The 20,994-nt window shown below is 48.3% G+C and overlaps 1 protein-coding gene across 1 annotated transcript; it reads right to left on the minus strand.

Moving 5' to 3' along the window:
- Window positions 1-860: 860 nt before the first annotated feature.
- Bcl7b (BAF chromatin remodeling complex subunit BCL7B) lies at window positions 861-20,298 on the minus strand. Its single transcript, XM_045143761.1, has 6 exons — window positions 20,134-20,298; window positions 13,425-13,500; window positions 5,215-5,311; window positions 2,666-2,836; window positions 2,084-2,163; window positions 861-1,884 (listed from the first exon to the last, which is right to left on the minus strand). Exons 1-6 carry the CDS (start codon window positions 20,223-20,225, stop codon window positions 1,792-1,794), a joined length of 609 nt encoding a protein of 202 aa, XP_044999696.1. The 5' UTR covers window positions 20,226-20,298; the 3' UTR covers window positions 861-1,791.
- Window positions 20,299-20,994: the final 696 nt, after the last annotated feature.

Raw genomic sequence — 20,994 nt, forward strand, 5'->3', positions numbered from 1 at the left:
TTTTTTCACTGCGGTCTTCTAGTCACTACTGGGTTCACAAGCTTCCAGGAAATTTCCATCTCCATTTCCCTTTTTTTTTTTTGGCTTTTCAAGGTAGGGTCTTGCTCTAGCCCAGGCTGACCTGGTTCACTGTGTAGTCTCAGGGTGGCCTTGAACTCATAGCAATCCTCCCACCTCAGCCTCCCGAGTGCTGGGGTCAAAGGCGTGTGCCACCACACCTGACTTGTTTTTGTTTTGTTTTTCTTAAAACATTTTATTATTTATTTGACAGAGAAAGAGAGAGAGAGAGAAATGGGCATGCCAGGGCCTCTAGCCACTGCAAATGAACTCCAGGTGCATGTGCCCCTTGTGCAGCTGGCTAACATGGATCCTGGGGAATCGAACCTGGGTCCTTTGGCTTTGCAGGCAAATGCCTTAACTGCTGAGCCATCCCTCCAGCCCTCTTCTTTCTTTCTTCTTTCTTCTCACTGTGGAGTCTCAGGCTGTCCTCAAACTCACAGCGATCCTCCTACCTCTGCCTCCTGAGTGCTGGGATTAAAGGCGTGTGCCACCATGCCCGGCTCTTCTAGTTTTGAAGAACAGAGTCTAAATTAAACATGCTGGGCCTGAACTTGCAATCCTCCTGCCTCGCCCTACTGGGTACCCAAGACTGTAAGTTGGCAATAGTTGGCCTAGCTTTTTTCATTTTGTAAAATAAAGTGTGCCGCCATACCCGCTCAGCATGCCTTCACAGGTGGTCTTGGAGTCATTGTTGCTCATGGCAAGACAACTGGAAAGGCCAGCCCATAGTTACTTCCCAGGCATGCACCATCCCAGTTCTGTCCCCACAACCTTCAGGAAGGAAGCACTTGACAAACAGACATATTTCAAATATTTTAATTTTAAAAATATTCTATTCAGTGCTAAAATATGTCTTCACTTGCTGTTACCCATTTTCATTTGTCTTAAACTTTTTCTTAGAACCAAAAATAAAATCACAAAGTTCAATTAAACATGCAGATTTCAAAGAAAAGGGAGCTTTCTAGAAAGTTGGAGCTCAAGGAGTACTGTGAGGGACACGGGCTGTGATCAGGACCTCCCGTCTTCGATGAGGCGGTCTGGCTCGGGAGCAGGGACGCCTGAGTGGGACAGAGGCCAGGGAAAAGGAAAAGGAAAGCTGCGTGTGCTGAAGGGCGGGAGCGCAGCGGGGAAGCGCCCAGCTCGGGCAGGCACGCGGCTGTGAGCAGCTGGACCGCCTCAGGAGCAAGCAGCAGGGCTCGGAGGGGTGTGCTTCCCACCCCCAGATGAGGAAAGCCCCTCCTTCCTGCAGGAGCCTCTGCTCTCCACCTCCCCCAGTCCTCCTTGGGCAGCCACAGGGCCCCCCCCCCATCCCGCCCTGGGCACAGTCCATAAATCTACAGTCTCCATTCAAGTTCAAGTAACCTTAGGCACTCTCTTCTCGAGGGTACCTTCCACACCGTTCTCCTCTCAGAAGCGCCAGCACTCAGCTCCGTCCAGTGGTTCTGGAACAGAGAATGTGACCTGGCGGTGACAGATGGACCCTGATCCTCTGGCCTACTTGGAGCACAGGAAGGACGTGAGCACCCCTCTTCTCAAGAGCAAGAAGACACAGGTGCCAGAGGTGGGAAGATTGTGTGACGACTCCACGTCCTGTGTCTGTCTTCCAGCCCAGAGGGCTCCCATGCACAGGCTCTGGACCCCAGTGCTTGCCCATACCCCAGTAACACAGCATGGCCAGACCAGAATGCAATAAATAGAGGCGGGGCCAGGAGGCGAAGGGGCCGCACGGTGCTAGCTTTCCGATGTGGTCTGCGGCACTGCAGGTTGGTCCACGCAGAAGCGCTTCAGGGGCGGGGCACCAGCGTCCTCCACTTCCTCCGCAGCCTAGGAGCAGGCAGAGGAAGACGACGTGATAGGCAGTCCCACTGAGGAGCCCAAAGCCCACCCTCTACCTGCTTGCAGGTGACCCCACCTTACCCTGGCAGCTTCCCCACCCCACTATACCACAGGCAGTGCTGTGGTCCAATTGCACACCAAGTCTTTCCTTTTCTTCCTTGGAAAGAGGGAAGCCGAAGACCCTTACCTGTGTCTCTGGCGGGGCGGGCTCTTCCTTGGTGAGGGTGGGAGGTTCGTCAGCAACTTCTGAGGCAGGCAGGGAGGGCTCTGAAAGAGCAACAGGACATCAGCCCGGACCGAGGCCGTGGCCTGGCCAAGGAGCCACTGTCACAAATGGAAGAAGGTCAAGCATGGCTGGACCTCAGGGCGCCACCCGCAGGGCCAGGCTGGGAACATGGCCTAGTCTAACAGCACCATCTCTCAAAGCACCATTCCAACTCAGTCTAGGAGGATTAGATAAAACTACATGGAAGAATCAGCCAGGTATGGTGGCACACACCTTTAATCCCACCACTCTGGAGGCTGTCGTAGAAGGATCACCATGAGATCAAGGCCAGCAAGACCCTGCCTCAAAACAAAAACCAAAATAACCAATCCTCAAACAAGAGAGCCATAGAAGGCACTGGAACAGTGCATAGCAACAGCTAGCACAGCAAGGACTGTTAGCTACTTACAGGCATTACCCGCACAGAAGCAAGCTCAATTTGCAGCCTACTGTTAACCAAGCTAACAAGGACCAAAGACACGTGAAAGGCCTCTCCCAGCTCACCCTCAAGGATCTCCTGGCCCAGAGTGGGGGGCTGGGAGTCATCGGTGCGGAAGTCGGAGGTGTGCGCTGGGCTCAGGGACTCGCTCTGCTGGGGACTGGGGCTGGAGTTGGTGCTGCTGTCCACCTTGAGCTGATAGACATCCGACACAGAACTCTGGTTGCTGTTCTCATCTGAAAACCAAACACAGCAAATCAACAGCTGGGGTGGCATCTTCTTCGAGAGGGGCTCAGCCCAGAGCCAAAGACCTGCCACCTGTGTGGGCAGTCACCTCACCGACAGAAAGCATACAATGACCACTGCCGCACAGCGGCTAAAAGGGCGGACCCTACAGTTCCATACACTGCAAGTTATCTGCAGAATCTAAGTTGATTCAGCATTTTCTGTTTCATGACATATATTTCAAGCAGCTTATGTAGCTGAACTCTTCCAAGTTTGTGCAACATTTATGCCTCGATAAGGACAGATTTTGCTTATTTAATCACATCTGTCTCTTCACCTACCAATTACAGCTTGGGCCTGGTGTCTTCCCACTGCCCAGTGCGAGGGAGTGGCACATTTGTGCCTTCCCAGTCGTTCTCCCATAACAGAACGACACCACCATTTATCACTCAAGGAGGTGGCCATCTCATGGTCCCAAGGAGGAGGGATTACCACTAGGGGCTGTCACCACTGGAGTTAAAATCCAGCGCTCCTCCTCCCTCCCCTTCGCCCACCACCAGCTGGGATGTCTCCTACTCACAACTCACTCTCCTACACCTGCCCCTTCCTCTGCTGCTGCCTCAACTCAGACTTCCTCATGGCTGGCCTGGCTTCTGAGACAACCCCTGCTCCATGTGACAGTGCTCACACTCCTGCCAGATGGAACTTTGCAAATGCCTCCTGGGAACCTGCTGCCTCAAGGGTACACTTCACAGCCCAGTGCTTCTTAGGGTAGTCAGGAGCTGGCCCTCCAGCCTCACTGCCTGACACTCTTTCACAGGCAGCATTGGCTCCAGGGACCTGAATGCCGACCAAGACGCTGCTTCATGAAGAGGCCTGCCCACCTGCTCCACCACGCTGTACGGACAAGGCTCTGGGGCTGACTGGTCCCTGGCACCCCAATGCTCCACAGCAAGCATGTGGCACCCGGCAGGTTCCATTAAATCTTTAGTAAATGAAGAGACTGAGGAAACAGGGCTTCACAAGTCTCTGGGAACTTTTCATTACTGGACACTCTCCCCCTATATTGTCCTTCCTATGCTACACTGGGGTGGGGGGAGGGGAGGAGAATAACTACATCAGGTGGCTCCAAGTAAAGTTTCCAGGCCTGGTGGTACCTACCTACAATCCCTATTACTTGGGATATTGGCCAAAGCAGAAGGATCACAAATTCAGAGATAACCCAGGCTGGGCAACCTGAGGAGACTCCATCTCAGCATAAGAATTCATACTACTGAGTTTTCTTCCTACTCACAGAAGTCCAAAAGAAGGAATGTAAGAGCCAAAGGAAGGGTAGGGCTCCTTACAACGTGCTCCTCCCAGACACAAAATGGCCTGGATATCCATGACCTCACAGTGCCTGACACTACCTACACAAGACCATCTTAAGAGGAAAAGATCATGACATCAAAATAAAAGAGGGACTGATTGAGATGGGGAGGGGATATGATGGAGAATGGAGTTTTAAAGGGGAAAGTGGGGGGAGGAAGGGTATTAGCATGGATTTATAATCATGGAAGTTGTTAATAAAAATTTGAAAAAAAAATTCAAACTTAGGGGGCTGGAAAGATGGCTTAGCAGTTAAGGTGCTTGCCTGCAAAGCCCAAGGACCCAGGTTTGATTCCCTAGAACCCATGTAAACCAGATGCACAAGATGGTGCATGTATCTGGAGTTCTTTGAAAAAAAATTCAAACTAGAACATGGCTGCAGCTATTGCTCCAAGGTAAAGCACATGCTTAGCATTTCTTTTTTTTTTTTTTCCCCCAAGGCAGTGTCTCACTCTAGCCTAGGCTGACCTGGAATTCACTATGCAGTCTCAGGGTGGTCTCAAACTCATGGCAATCCTATCTCTGCCTCCCGAGAGTGCTGGGATTAAAGGCGTGCACCACCATGCCCAGCTCTTTGTTTTGAGGCAGGTTTTCTCTCTAGCCCAGGCTGACCTGGAATTTACTCTGTAGTCCCAGGCTGGCCTTGAACTCACAGCAATCCTCCTACCTCTGCCTCCCAAGTGCTAGGATTAAAGGCATGTACCACCATGCCCAGCTCCAGCTTTTTTTTTTTTTTAATATTTATTTATTAAAGGTGGGGAGGAGAGAGGATGGGCCTGCCAGAGCCTCCTGCTGATGCAAAAGAATTCCGATGTGTGCACCACTCTGTGCATGTGGCTTTATATGGATACTGGGGAATTGAACCCAGGCTATTAGGCTTTGCAAGCAAGTGCCTTTAACCACTGAACCATCTCTCCAGCCCCAGACCTATTCTTATTCTTTCCCCCACCCCTATTCTTATTCTTGTGAGTAAACCTACGTTTTCTTTTTCCTGAAAAAATGACACACAGATGCAACTCACCCTGGAATTCAAGAAGGAGAGAGGAATTGGCTGAGGCATCAGAGGGAAAGCCATTAGGTTCCCGGGCTGCTGAACTGTTCGATTTTGATTTTTCTTTCTAGAAAAGGAAAAAAAGAGGAATATGACAGAGGCAAACAGAAGGGGGGTGGGGAGGGAGGGGCACAGGCTACCGTGAGGGACCACAGACTCAGGATTTAGGACCAAGTAGGAAAGGTGGCTGCTGAGAACCCAGAATGGAGAGATTTCTCAGCTCGGCATCTGTCTGCAAAGGAACCCTTCCAGAGCACAGCAGCTGGGTCAACAGCAAGAAGCAGGGGCTTGGCCTCTATCAGAGTCTCATGGTTATCTTTCGCCCTGACCAAAATGCTCCACCCAGCCCTTCCATGAGGAGAGCCAACAGACACACTAACTCATTTCACAAAGATCCTTGTTCACCAAGGTGAGAGGAGGACCTCTAGTTAGGCAAAAGGAAGAGTCATGTGGTAGGTCCATGGGCCCTACCAGCGTCTCTGCTCACCACCACCCTCATCTCTTCAAACAAACTGCTTATCTTTCTTTTTAACTTAACTTATCTTATTGATTTATTTTTATTTGAGAGTGAAAGAAAGAGGCAGAGAGAGAGAGGGAGAGACTGAGAGAAAATGGGCACACTAGGGCCTCTAGTCACTGCAAACAAACTCCAAACGTATGCACCATCTTGTGTACCTGACGTTACATGGGTACCAGGGAACTGAACTTGGGTCTTTAGGATTTGCAGGCAAGTGTCTTAACTGCTGAACCATATCTCCAGCCCCAAGTTTTTTTTTTTGGAGGGGGGAGTAGAGGTTTTGAGGTAGGGTCTTATTCTAGCCTTGGACCACCCTTTTCTCCTAACCTATAACATCATTCCCTCGAAGCAAGATAAGGCTGTATGTGTGGGGGAGGGCATCAATAGGAAAGTAAATGCTAGCTCACAAAAACTGAACAATAGAAGCCCGGGCGTGGTGGCGCATGCCTTTAACCCCAGCACTTCAGAGGCAGAGGGGAGGCAGAAGTAGAAGGGGCGCACCAGGGCCTCTGGCCACTGCAGTGAAACTCCAGGCGCGTGTGCCAGCTTGTGCGCATGTGTCACCTTGCGCACTTGTGTGTGGCTTACGTGGGACCTGCAGAGTTGAACATGGGTCCTTAGATGTCACAGGCAAGCGCCTTAACCACTATGCCATGTCTCTAGCCCTGTTTTTTTTTTTTTAATATTTTTATTATTTATTTGACGGAGAAAGAAGGAGAGAGAGAGACAGAAAGAGAGAGAGAGAGAATGGGTGTGGCAGGGCCTCCAGCCACTGCAAACAACCCCCAGATGCATGTACTCCCTGTGCATCTGGCTAACATGGGTCCTGGGGAATCCTTTGGCTTTGTAGGCAAACGCCTTAACTGCTGAGCCATCCCTCCAGCCCCTCCCCCTTTTTTTGAGAAAGGTCTAGTTAGGAATCTTGGGCTTAAACTAAAACTGACTACTTCTAGGCAGGTGTGGTGGCACATGCCTGTAATCTCAGTACTTAGGAGCCTGAAGCAGGAGGATTACCACTAGTTTTGAGGCTAGCTTAGACTATATAGTGAGCTCTGTTTCAAAAAAATAAATAAATAAAACCCACAAACTGGGCATGGTGGCACACATTTTCAGTCCCAGAACTTGAGAGCCAGACGTAGGAGGATCACTGTGAATTCAAAGCCAGGCTGGGCTACAGAGTGAGTTCTAGCATGGGCTAGAATGAGGCTCCCTCAAAATAAATAAATAAATAAAGTTAGACATGGAATGAGGAATCGACAGCATAATGGACAATAAACAAAGAATTCAAACAAGCTTCAAGAAAGAAAGAAAAAAAAAAGAAAACAAGACTAAACAGAAAACTGGGCAAGTTCTCCACAGGTGCTTCCCAAAGGAGGAAATACAAAGGAACAGTCAACATGGCCAAGTCTTCAGCCCATCCGTAATTACAGACTGGACCCCGGTGAGAGCCACGATGCGGAGGACCTTCACACCGCAGTCTAACAGTGGCAAGCACAGAGGAGGGCTCAAGCAGTGACTAGCGTTTGTGGTGGGAATATGACGTGGCATGACCACTTTGGAAAACAGCTCAGCACCAGCCAGGACCGGTCAGTGCACGCACACCCGAAGGCCCACCACCTGCAGTGCTAGGAAGATGACCCCACCCCAAACTCAGCTTCACCTTCACTGGGACACTGAACAGGGTGTTCACAGAAACCTATTTCTATGACCTCTGTGGCAGTCAGGTTCACAATGCTGGCAGAAAACACCATCCAAGAGCAGCTTGTGGGGAAAAAAGGTTTATTTTGGGTAACAGACTCGAGGGGAAGCTCCATGATGACAGGGGGAAAATAATGACAGGAGCAGAGGGTGGACATCACCTCCTGGGTAACATCAGATGAACAACAGAAGCAGGCGTGTAATGTCAAACACTGGCAAGAGGAAGCTGGCTATAACACTCATATGCCCGCTCCCAGCAATACACTGTTTCCAGCAGGTTTCAATTCCCAAATTGTCACCAGCTGAGGACCTAGCATTCAGAACGTGTAAGTTTATGAGGGACACCTGAATCAAACCACCACATTCCGCCCCGGCCCCCATTAACTAATAACCATACATGATGTCAAGTGCCATGCATTCATCCAACTTTAAAAGTCCCGGGCTGGAGAGATGGCTTAGCAGTTAAGTGCTTGCCTGTGAAGCCTAAGGACCCCGGTTCGAGGCTCGGTTCTCCAGGTCCCACGTTAGCCAGATGCACAGGGGGCGCACGCGTCTGGAGTTTGTTTGCAGAGGCTGGAAGCCCTGGCGCGCCCATTCTCTCTCTCTCCCTCTATCTGTCTTTCTCTCTGTGTCTGTTGCTCTCAAATAAATAAATAAATAAAAATTATTAAAAAAAAGTCCCCCTAGTTTTTAGTCAATCCCAATGATAATCAACATTCCCATAGTCCAAGATCTTTTAAATGAACTATAATGGCACAGAATAAGCATTCAAACTGCAAAAGATGTGGGTAAAACACTGGGTAAATGTGAGTAAAACAAAGACATATTTAACCAATACAAGATTTAAACAGGGCCAACACCAAACAGTAGCTCTATGTCCAACAATTCTAACCATTGACGAGTCTCTGGAGTTCCGATTCTGCCCCTCCAGCTAGGCTACTCTAGGTACAGTCTCGGAAAACTTCATCCAGTGCCAGCAGCTCTCCTTGGCAGCCACTCGTAGTCCTGGCATCGCCACTGGGTCTCCACTGCAACCCGTGGTTCATACTCATGGCTCCAGAGTGCCTCCATGCAGGTAATCCAATAAGCCTGCTTCACACTGCCCATGGCCATTTCCAAAATACAAGACCTTGTTGCAAATTCAATGACCCTCTCTTTCCTGCATTGCTTATATTCTATAATACCAGGTGGGGTGCCAATTTGCTAATCCAGGGGAGAATAAAGTGGACTTTGAAGAATAAGACAATCCTTTAGCATTCAGGCCCTTCCAAAGAGTCTGCATTCTTCCTGTTGTCCCAATGCAGACCAGAAGGCTCAATCTCAATCTCAATGGTTGTAATCTCTCAAACAATTGCAGTTTTGGACCAAAGTGTGTAAGTGTTTTTTTTTTTTTTTATTGTTTTGTTTTGTTTTTTGTTTTTCCAAGGTAGAGTCTCACTCTAGCTCAGGCTGACCTGGAATTCAGTCTCAGGCTGGCCTCAAACTTACAGCAATCCTCCTATCTCTGCCTCCCGAGTGCTGGGATTAAAGGCATGCGCCACCACACCCGGCTAAATTTCATTTTTCTCTGTGCCACATTCCTCTGCTCACACCAGTCCATTTCTACACACTGCAACCCTGCACAAGTTCTCAGGACATGGGAATAACAGCAAGCCTCTCACACAAACTGCTTCTAGCCCAGTTCAGGAAAAGCTCTTTCTCACCCTCATAAGCCAGACCTCAGAGTCTACAGTTCTTACTGCATTCAGGTCACTGACCAGAATAGTCCATCAAGCTGTACGTACAGTACTGCAAGGCGTCTCTTAGGCCAAGATTTCAAATTCGTCCGCATTCCTCCTGCAAAGCAGTTCCAAAGGGCAAAGCCACACAGTCAGGTTTCTAGCGGCAATGACACCACTTCTGGGTGCCAACTTTAATGTTGTTGCAGTCAGGTTCACACTGTTGGCAGAAAACACCCGACCAAGAGCAGCTTGCACAGAAAAAAAAAAAAAAGTTTATTTTGGCTTATAGACTTGAGGGGAAGCTCCATGATGACAAAGGAAAACAATGACATGAGCAGAGAGTGGACATCACCTCCTGGGAAACATCAGATGGTCAATAGCAACAGGAGCATGTGCCAAACACTGACAAGAAGAAGCTAGCTATAATATCCATATGCCCGCCCCCAACAACACACTGCCTCCAGGGGGCTTTAATTCCCAAATTGCCACCAGCTAAGGACCTAGAATTCAGAACATGTAAGTTTATGGGGGTCGCCTAAATCAAACCACCACAACCTCTGAGACAGGAACAACCCAAATGTCCACATACAAGAAGAACAATTATGGTTGGATATGGTCTCAGCACTCTGAAGGCAGAAACATGAGGCACAAAAGTTGGAGGTCCTCTGCTGGGCATGGTGGTGCATGCCTTTAATCCCAATACTCGGGTGGCAGAGGTAGGAAGGAGGATCAGTGTGAGTTCAAGTCCAGCCTGGGACTACACAATGGTCAGCCTGGTCAGCCTGGGCTAGAGTGAGACCCTACCTTGAAAGCAAACAAAGATACTTTATGCTGTGACTTATATTGTTTAAAATACTCAAATTTACTCTTTGTTTTGTTCATTTTATTTATTTATTTATTTATTTGAGAGCAACAGACACAGAGAGAAAGATAGAGGGGGAGAGAGAGAGAATGGGCGCGCCAGGGCTTCCAGCCTCTGCAAACGAACTCCAGACGCGTGCGCCCCCTTGTGCATCTGGCTAACGTGGGACCTGGGGAACCGAGCCTCGAACCGGGGTCCATAGGCTCATTGGCGAGCGCTTAACTGCTAAGCCATCTCTCCAGCCCTTACTCTTTGTTTTGATAAAAGGTCTCAGGAAGTTTCCCAGGCAGGCCTCAAACTCACTCTTAGCCCAAGGAGGTGGGGAATTTGTGATCCTCCTTACTCAGCCTTCGAGTAGCTGGTGACTGGTAGAAGCACAAAGGAGACTGATTACCTGTAGAAGAGGGGACATGACGCTCAGTCTTCTAGGCGCTCCATCGGGACCTGAGTGTTTCTACTTATTTGCTGCCTGCACTGATGGCGTGTGGGAGGGTGCTGTGCCCTCGTGCGCACACGCTCAGGGAGGCCCGAGGCCAGCACCAGTATCCCCCTCAACTCCTCTGCACCTTTTTTTTTTTCTTTTTTTCAAGGTAGGGTGTCCCTCTAGCCCAGGATGACCTGGATTTCACTTTGTAGTCTCAGGGTGGCCTTGAACTCAAGGTGATCCTCCTACCTCTGCCTTGCAAGTGTTGAGATTAAAGGCATGTGTCACCACAATTGGCTTCCACCTTATTTTTATTTAGTTAGTTAGTTAGTTTTTTTTCGAGGTAGGGTCTCACTCTAGCCCAGGCTGACCTAGAATTCACTATGTAGTCTCAGGGTGGCCTCAAACTCATGGTGATCCTCCTACCTCTGCCTCCAGAGTACTGGGATTAAGGTATGCACCACCATGCCCGGCTCCACCTTGTTTTTTAAACAGAATTGCTTGCTGAACCTAGAACTTACTGATTCAGCTACAGTAGCTGGCCAGAAAGTCTTGGGAATCCTCCTGTGTCTGCCTCTCCTCTCCAGTGATGAGATGAAAGGTGCCCACCTGGGCTGAAGAAATGACTCAGCAGTTAAAGGTACCCACCATCACACTTAGCATTTTGTGTGGGTGTTGGGAATCAGCACTTGGGTCTTCATGCTTGTAGCCAAGTACTTCACCCACTGAGCCATTTCCCCATCCCCATTGACTTCTCTGAAAACAGGAACTCACCATGCTGGCCGGGCTGTGCTAAGATTCCAGGAGTATACTACTGCTCCCAGCTGTACTGGGGTATTTATTAAAAATTAGCCTTTTGGGCTGGAGAGATGGCTTAGCTGTTAAGCGCTTGCCTGTGAAGCCTAAGGACCCTGGTTCGAGGCTCGGTTCCCCAGGACCCACGTTAGCCAGATGTACAAGGGGGCACACGCGTCTGGAGTTCGTTTGCAGAGGCTGGAAGCCCTGGCGCTCCCATTCTCTCTTTCTCCCTCTATCTGTCTTTCTCTCTGTGTCTGTCGCTCTCAAATAAATAAATTAATTAATTAAAAAAATATTTTTAAAAAATTGGCCTTTTAGCTGGGCGTGGTGGCACACGCCTTTAATCCCAGCACTCAGGAGGCAGAGACAGGAGGATCAGCATGAGTTCAAGCCCAGCCTGAGACTACACAGTGAATTCCAGGTCAGCCTGGACTAGAGTGAGACCCTACCTTGAAAAACAAAAATAAATAAATAAATAAAAGAAGGCCAAGTGTGGTGGTGCAGGTCTCTAATCCTAGCACTTGGGTGGTAGAGGTAGAAGGATCTTTGTGAGTTTGAGGCACAGTGAGTTCCAGGTCAGCCTGAAATCCTACATCAATCCCACCCCCCCACAAAAAAAAAAAAAAAAGTCAAAGGCAATAACTCTTTCTAATGTTTTTCAAAGTAAATGCTTCAAGTTGGCAATAGCTCTTGCTATACTGAGAGATACTTATGGAATCCTCAAAATCAAGGTTGAATACAAGACAAGAGATGGGAAAAGGTCTATGGTATCAGAGTGGGCACATGTGCATGTGGCTTCTAGCAGTACTGGGAACTGAACATGCAGGCGAGTGCTCTACCCCTGGACCATACATCCCCGGCCCTTCACACTTTCCAAACAGTCCACATATGAAACAACATGATGCACCTTTCATGAGTGTCCAGGTATCCAAGGAAACCCAGGGGTGATGGCTCAAAAAAGCACAGGCCAGAATGGAAGAAAAGCATGCATGCGTATGACACACAGCCTGCAGTAAGAGGCTACTTGGGTAAGAGGAAGAGTCAGCTACTTTACTTTGTTCTGGGGATGTTTTTTTTTTTGGGGGGGGGTCCAAGGGAGGGTCTCACTCGAGCCCAAGGTGACCTGGGATTCACTATGGAGTCTCAGGCCTCCAACTCATGGCGAACCTCTTACCTCTGCCTCCCGAGTGCTGGGATTAAAGACGTGCACGACCACGCCTGGCACTTGTTTTGTTTTTGAAGTCGTCTTGCTATATAGCCCTGGCTGACCTGGAACTCACTATGTTGTCCAATCTGGGCTTGAATTTGGCTTATGGCGATCCTCCTGCCAGTCTGACTCCCAAGTGTGTGCCACCACACCTGGCTGCACACTTTTTCTTACACGCATATGAGTTATCAGATCTTGAAGCAACTACCAAATGCCATCATAACTCAAAGGCAGCCACTGACATATAATAAGGAAACCAGCAGGCACGGTTGTGTGTCAACAAAACTAAGCTGACAGCGGATGTGGTGGTACACACCTGTAATCCCGGCACTCAGAGGACAAGGAGTTCAATTTAGCCACCCAGTATATACACTGTGGTGGTTTGGTTCAGGTGTCCCCCATAATCTCATGTGTTCTAATGCTGGGGCCCTAGCTGGTGGCAACTTGTGAATTGCAGCCTTCTGGAGGTGTGCTGTTCAGGGCAGGCTTGGGGGGGCTACAGCCAGCTTCCCTTTACCAGTGTCTGACACACTCTCCAGCTGCTGTTGTCCACCTGATGTTGGCCAGGAGGCGATTCCAGCCTGTGCTCATGCCATGTTTTCCCCTGACATCATGGAGCTTCCCCTTGAGACTGTAAGCCAAAATCTACCCTTTCCTCCCATAAGCTGCTCTTGATTGGGTGTTTCCTGCCAGCAACCTGAACCTGACTGTCAAGAACGACAACAATACTGACCAGCACAGGGAGCAGGCATGGGCTGTGTAGCTGGACTAAGGAAAGAATCCAAAGCAGTAAAATAAAACTAAGGGCAGATCTTGGATGGACCCATGATAGGACTGCCTGAAGTATTTTGAACTCAATTCTGGAAAAGTAATTCCTTTACAATTAAAAGAGGCAATCAACGAAAGAAAGAAAACAGTACTTTCCAGTTGATTGGATTTTCTTTTACACTTACCTCCTTGCTGTCCGTCACAGGAACCCACTTAAATATCCTAAGGGACGTGTCACCCACAGTCACCCATTTTTTCTCCCTGAAAGAAAAGCATTTCTTAGAACTCATGAGACATAATTTTAGGTGATTAGTTTACATTTTTCTACTTCTAAGCAGATCATCCCTTCAATCTGGAATGGCTTCTAAACCTCATTAAACTGCACCTGAAGGAGCTGGAGAGATGGCTCCATGGTTAAGGCACTGGCCTGCAAAACCTAAGGATCTGGATTTGATTCCCCAGTAGCCACATAAAGCCAGGGGCACAAGATGGTACATGCATCTGCAGTTTGCCTGCAATGGCAGGAGGCCCTGAAGTGCCTATTCTCTCTCCCTCTGCCTCTTTCTCTCCCTCTCTCATAAGTAAATAAATAAACATTTTTAAAAATTGTATGTTTGAGCTGGGCATGTTGGTGCACACCTTTAATCCCAACACTCGGGAGGCAGAGGTAGGAGGATCGCCTGAGTTCAAGGCCACCCTGAGACTCCATAGCAAATTCCACGTCAGCCTGGACCAGAGTGAGACCCTACCTCGAAAAACAAAAAAAAAACAAAACAAAAAAATTGTATGTTTGGGAACAGGAAGTAGTCAAGATGGGGGGTTAAAGCCGGGTGTGCAGCTTCACACCTGTTTCTGGAACCCCAGCACTCAGCAGAGGGCACTGCGAGAACGTGGCTGCGAGGGGCAGGCAGAGACACTGTCTGCAAAGAACCATCAAGTTGGGGTGAGAGTGCGCGAAGGTGGAGGTCTTTCTGGAGGGGAAATATGCATCAGAATGCGGAATCTTCCTAAACACGCTATCTCCCACTTGCATGGGAGTAACTGTGGGCTTTTCTCTTTACCAAACACGTGGGCCCCATTGCTAGCGCCACTGGACTTGAGAACTGTAAGGAACTTGGTATATGATCTCTGCAGTGAAGCCAGGGGAGGTGTTTGGCCCCATCAACCAACTTTGTCCTCTTTGCATAAAAGCCCTCTCAAGGGCTTGGAGAGATAGTTTGGCAGTTAAGGACATTTGCTTGCAAAGCCTAACGGCCCAGGTTCAATTCCCCAGTACCTACATACAGCCCTATGCAAAAAGTGATACATGAGTCTGGAGTTTCCAGTGGCAGGAAGCCCTGGTGCATCCATTCTCTCTCTTTTCTCTTCTCCCAAATAAATAAATAAATAAAAACATTAAAAAAAAAAAAGCCCTCAAAAGTCCACACAGATCACTGACAGCAAGTATTCTAACCATTCTGAGGACAGAATGTTCTGTTCAAGTCCATTCTCTTATGTTCTTTATTAAATGGCATGCCATGGTATTTTGCTTGTTTATAGTGTTCTTTACTTAGCACCTAATTTATGAAATTACAAATTCAGTAAATACCACAGGTTATTAATAGACCTTCAAAATCCTTAATATCCCTTTGTACTAAAAATATTGACAAAAAGAAATAAAATAAAATAAAAATATCGACAAGCATGGGCTGGAGAGATGACTTAGCAGTTAAGGTGCTTGCCTGTGAAGCCGAAGGACCTAGGTTCGATTTCCCAGGACCCATGTAAGCCAGATGCGCAATATGGCATGTGCCTGGAGTTCTGTTTGCAGTGCCTAAAGGCCCTAGCACTCTCTTTCTCTCTCAAACAAATAATATAAAATAAAATGTTTAAAAAAAAATCAACATGCTGGGCGTGGTAGCACACGCCTTTAATCCCAGGACTTGGGAAGCAGAGGTAGGAGGATCGCCATGAGTTCAAGGCCCCTCTGAGACTACAGAGTGAATTCCAGGTCAGCCTGAACTAGAGTGAGACCCTACCTCAAAAAACAACAACAACAAAAAATGATAAGTAGAAATAAATTTATAGAGCTGGGTTTATTGGTACACACATTTAATCACAGCACTTAGGCTGAAGGAGGTTAACCATGAGTCCAAGTCAGCCTGGACTAGAGTGCCTCAAAAAGGGGGTGTGGAGGACTGGAGAGATGATGTAGCAGTTAAAGTCCTTGCCTGTGAAGCCTAAGGGCCCATGTTCAATTCCCCAGGTCCCACACAAGCCAGATGCACAAGGTGGTGCATGCACAAGGTCACACATGCGAACAAAGTGGCACAAGCATCTGGAGTTTGATTACAGTGGCTGGAGGCACTGGCACACCAATTCTCTCTCTCTCTCTCATTAAAAAAGAAAAAAAAAAAAAGAAAAAAGGTCAGTCTGTTGGGATTGCCTCAAACAAAATAAAAGTAAAACAAAAAAGGGGAGGATGCGGGTAGATGGCTTAGTGGTTAAAGGCACTTGATTGCAAAACCTGCTGGCCTGGGTTCGATTCTCCAGTATCTATGTAAAGGCAAATGTATAAAGTGGCACATCCACCTGTAGTTTGTTTACAGTGGCAAAATGCTCTGGTGCACCCATTCATTCATATATATATATATATATATATATATATATATATATATAAAATTTTTAAAACAGAAGGTTTCATTTTTAGCTAAAATTGTAAAAAGATAATTTATTGTTTTGTTTTTCAAGGTAGGGTTTCACTCTAGTCCAGGCTGACCTGGAATTCACTATGTAGTCTCAGGGTGGCCTCAAACTCATGTTGATCCTCATACCTCTGCCTCCCAAATACGAGGATTAAAGGGGTGTACCACCATGACCAGCAAGATAATTTTAAAGCCAGGGATTGTGGAGCACAGTGCTTGTAATCTCACACTTGGGAAGTTGAGGCAAAAGGATTGCTGTGAATGGAACACAGAGTAAGATCATGTCTTAGCAAAACAAAAAAGAGGCTGAAGAGATGGCTTAGTGGTTACGGTGCTTGCCTATGAAGCCTAAGAACCCAGGTTCGATTCCCTAGTACTTACGTAAACAAGTTGCACAAGGTACCACGTGTCTGGAGTTCATTTGTGGTGGCTGGAGGCCTTGACATCTCCATATTCTCTCTTTTTCTCTCTGCCCTTCTCACAAATATTTTAATTTAATTTAATTTATTTTATTTTTTTATTATTCAAGGTAGGGTTTCACTCTAGCTCAGGCTGACCTGGAATTCACTACATAGTCTCAAGGTGGCCTCAAACTCATAGGATCCTCCTACCTCTGGCTTCCAAGGGCTGGGATTAAAGGCGTGCACTACCACACCCAGCTGTAAATAGATATTTTAAATTTTAAAAAGAAAGAAAAAGAAAAAAGAAAAAAAAAAACAAATAGAAAAGACTTTGAGAGGCAGTGGGCTTAGCAGTCTTAAGGTACTTGCTTGGCAATGCACAAGACCCCTGGATTCTACCCACAAAACCAGAAAGCAAAATAACTCTTCTCTTCCTGAGTTCGGATGAGGTAGAAATGGCAGAATTCCCAGCAAAAAGAACAAGCTCACAAAGGCAGACGGAGGGATGACAACTGGCCCAAGGTCACTCTCTACGAGACTTGGCCTCACAATCTAGCCAGACGCCAATGAACTGAGTTCACTGCTTTCAACTTGTACCTCAAAATGCTCTTACTGTGTTTTCTGGGGGGAAGGGCTGGGGAAGTACTGGGGACTGAACCCAGGTCTTGGCCAGGCAAATGCTTCCTCACTGACATGAACCCTCACCCTCAATAGGCTTTGGCTTGGTCTTTTTTGTTTTTAAGATAAGGTCTCCCTAGGCAGCTCAGACAGTCCTTAAACTTGCCATCTTCTTGATTAGGCTTCCAAAAGTAACTGGCATTACAGGAATAGGTCATTAACCTTGGTTTAAGCTTTACTTATTATTATTATTTTTTTTTTTTTTGGTTTTTGAGGTAAGGTCTCACTCTAGCCCAGGCTGACCTGGAATTCACTATGTAGTCTCAGGATGGTCTCAAATTTATGGCTATCCTCCTACCACCTCCTGAGGGCTGGGATTAAAGGTGTGCACCACCAACCCAGCTCTTAAATTTTTAAAAATTTATTTATTAGAGTGAGAGACTCAGATAGAGGGAGACAAAGAGAGAAAAGATGGGAGCGCCAGGCCCTTTAGCCACTGCAAACAAACCAGATCAAACCAGATGCATGTGCCATCTTATGCATCTGGCTTATGAGTACTGGGGAATCGAACATGGGTCCTTAGGCTTTGTAGGCAGCCACCTTGACTGGTAAAACATCTCTCCAGCCCTTAAGATTCACTTTTTTTGTTTTTAAGATTTACTTTTTAAAAACGTTTGAGAGCTGAGGTGATGGCTCAGTGGTTAAACACACTTGTCTGCAAAGCCTACTGGCCTGGGCTGGCCCAGATACACTAGGTGATGCATGCATCTGGAGTTAATTAGATGAGGCAAAAGGCCCTGGTGTGCCCATTCTCTTGATCTCTCTGTCTGTAAATAAATAAAAATAAAATTAGGAGTGGAGAGATGGCTTAGTGGTTAAGGTGCTTGCGCGCAAAGCCTAAGGACCCAAGTTAAACTCTCCAGATCCTACATAAGTCAGAGACACAAAGGTGAAGCAAGTGCAAGGACACACATGCCCACTAGGTGGTAAAAGCATCTGGAGTTCAATTACAGTGGCTGAGGCCATGGTGGGCCAATTCTCTCTCTCTCTGAAATAAAAAAATTAAAATAGCCGGGTGTGGTGGCACACACCTTTAATCCCAGCACTTGGGAGGCAGAGGTAGGAGGATCAACGAGTTCAAGGCCACTTGAGATTAAATAGTGAATTCCAGGTCAGCCTGGGATAGAGTGAGACCCTACCTTGGAAAAAAAACGTTTTTTAAAATTTATTTGCACATATGTGTGTATATGGATGTGCCAGGGTCATTTGTTGCTTCAAACTAATGCTTGTCCAGATTTATGTGGGTGGTTTGGGAACTGAATTCATTCAAATAGACAGACTTTTATTTTGTTATTTTATTTTATTAAAAGTTTTGCTTGTTTTTAAAGGCAGGGTTTCACTGTAGTTCAGGCTGACCTGGAATCCACTATGTAGTCTCAGGGTGGCCTTGAAGTCACAGCAATCCTCCTACCTCTGCCTCCCAAATGCTGGAATTAAAGGTGTGTGCCACCACACCTGGCATTTTTAAAAACATTTTATTTGTTTATGAGAAAAGGAAGAGGCAGATAGAATGAGCATGCCAGGGCTTCCAGCCACTACAAACCAACCCCAGACACATGTGCCACCTTGTGCATCTGGTTTATGTGGGTCCTAGGGAATCGATCCTGTGTCCTTAGGCTTCACAGACAAGCGCCTTAACCGCTAAACCATCTCTCCAGTATTTATTTATTTATTGGCTTTTCGAGGTGGGATTTCTGCTCTGGACCAGGTTGACTTGGAATTCACTATGTAGTCTCAGTGTGGCCTCAAACTCACAGCAATCCTCCTACCTTTGCCTCCCCCGGGATTAAAGGGCACCAAGCCCAGCTTTGTATTTTATTTTTGAGATAAGGTTACACTCTAGACAAGACTGCTGGAACAGAGACTGATTGAGAGGGGGAGGGGTATGATGGAGAATGGAGTTTCAAAAGGGGAAAGTGGGGGGGAGGGAGGACATTACCATGGGATAGTTTACAATCATGGAAGGGAAGATAATTAAAAAAAAAGTGCTGGGGGAAGGGGCTGTAGTATAGCTTAGCAGTTAAGGGGCTTGCCTGTGAAGTTTAAGGATCTAGGTTCAATTCCCCAGTGCCCAAGTAAGCCAGATGCACAATGTGGCACATGTGTCTACAATTTGCTCTCAGTGGCTACAGGCAATGGTGTGCCCATTATCTTCTCTGTCAAATAAGTAAGTAAATAAATTATTATTTACAAAAATAAGGGCTGAGGATGTAGCTCAGTGATAAAGTGCTTGCTTGCCTAGTGTGTACTTAGCCCTGTGGCTGATTCCAGTACTACAAGAAATTTAAAATCAATGAATATAGGAGCTGGGGAGATGGCTCAGCAGATAAAGATGCTTGCCGTGAAGCCTGCTGACCCAAGGGTTCGACCCCTCAGTAACCACGTAAGCCAGATGCAGTAGGTGGCGCATGCATCTGGAGTCTGCAGTGGCTGGAAGTGCCGTGGTGGGGCACACCTTTAATCCCAGCACCCAGGAGGCAGACGCAGGATGGTCGTAGAGTTCAAGGCCACCCTGAGACTACATAGTTAATTCCAGGTCAGCCTAGGCTAGAGCGAGACTCTACCTCGAAAAACCAAAATAAATAAATAAATTATATATAATAGACACACAAATGTGACGGTGTTCTACGGAGTGCGCAGCCTGAAGACCCCATAGAAGGGAGCAGTCACGTGACCAGGTGTTCACAAACTCTCGCCCAAACTTCTCAACAACTTATTACGCTCAGCGCTCAGTCCGGCGACCTAGAGAGCAGGCGCTCAGTTAAGGAAGCGCATACAACGAAGTCACACGGAACCTCGGAGCGGTCCTCCCCGGACACCGTCCCACGACCGCAGAGCGGCGCCCGACCGCGCAGCGCCAGGCTCCGCCCACCGCGCGCGGCCGGAAGCCAGCAGCCCCACCCGGGGGGAGTGGGCGGGGCCGGGAGCCGGGCGGCCTGCTGATTGGCCACAGCCTTGGCAGCCTCTGACCTCCAGCCGACGCCGGCGCACCCTGCTCCCGCTCGTTCCTCCGGCCCCCTCCCCCCAGCGGCCGGGTTCCCAGCCCGTCCGTCACAAGTGTAGTGCAGTGCGCCTCCACGCCGGGGCCCGCACGACACCCTGCTGGCACCGTCAAGCTTCCCGCCCCTCACCATTTCCGCACTTTCTCGATGGCCGCCATCACCTTCTTGATGTCATCCTTGGCCCGGCTACGGGTCTCGGCCCGGACGGACCGGCCCGACATGGCGGCGGCGGGAGTGGCGGGAGGTTTGGAGGGGGGCGGAGGGACGGTGTTCCCAAGACGCGAGCAATCGCGCGTCTCACGCGCCACCGCCCGCCCGCCCGCCGCCGCCGTCGCCCCCGCGGCCGTCGCAGCGTCACCGTGGCCGTCGCCCCCTCCGTGCGCGCGTGCGTGAGGAAGCGCGCGCACCCGCCCGCCCCTTGGGGCTCGAAGTCTCAGCGCGCGTGCGCACCGCGCCCCGGGCGTCCCTTGGGTCTTCCCCCCCCCCCATATGACTCAGGGTGATGGGTCTGGTGGCTGCACGTGTGCTGGGCAAGGTGTGAAGTGCTGCTGGTGAGGGTCCCTCAATCTTACCCAGGAGGGTTGGAGGGCACCGCCTGCCCGTTCCTGCTGCTTCCTTGAATATTTGATGCACTTTACCTTCTTGGAACTGACATGTGTGGACATCATCCCTGCCCTTAGCCTTCGTGTTTCCAGCCACAGTTACTTTGACACCTTTCTTTAGCAGGCCTTCTCGCTCTGCACGCAACTGTTCCTCACCTGGAATTTTCTCTTCTCAGCAATCTACTTTAATAGAATCGGATTAAAACTCCATCTTATCCTGGATGTTCATACTTCGACTCTCCTGTCAAGGATTTAAACAAATGGGGGATACATTGTTGCCTATTTTGTGCCAGGCCCTGGAAAAAGTGCTAAGGGCATGTGTTTCTGCTTTCAGAACTCTTTAGATTCAGTAGAACGTGCAGACCAGAAAACATTTGCTGTGGAATAA

The sequence above is a fragment of the Jaculus jaculus genome, chromosome 2 (genome assembly GCF_020740685.1).
Source record: "Jaculus jaculus isolate mJacJac1 chromosome 2, mJacJac1.mat.Y.cur, whole genome shotgun sequence".
In the NCBI taxonomy this organism is placed as follows: Eukaryota; Metazoa; Chordata; class Mammalia; order Rodentia; family Dipodidae; genus Jaculus; species Jaculus jaculus.

Excerpts from the sequence above, each read along its gene's own strand:
- Bcl7b (XM_045143761.1), bottom strand. The coding sequence starts at position 20,225 with ATGTCGGGCCGGTCCGTCCGGGCCGAGACCCGTAGCCGGGCCAAGGAT. Across the intron at positions 2,837-5,214 it reads TCTCCTTCTTGAATTCCAGG|ATGAGAACAGCAACCAGAGT; the intron begins GTGAGTTGCATC and ends TTTGGTTTTCAG. Across the intron at positions 1,885-2,083 it reads CCGCCCCGCCAGAGACACAG|GCTGCGGAGGAAGTGGAGGA; the intron begins GTAAGGGTCTTC and ends GCCTGCTCCTAG.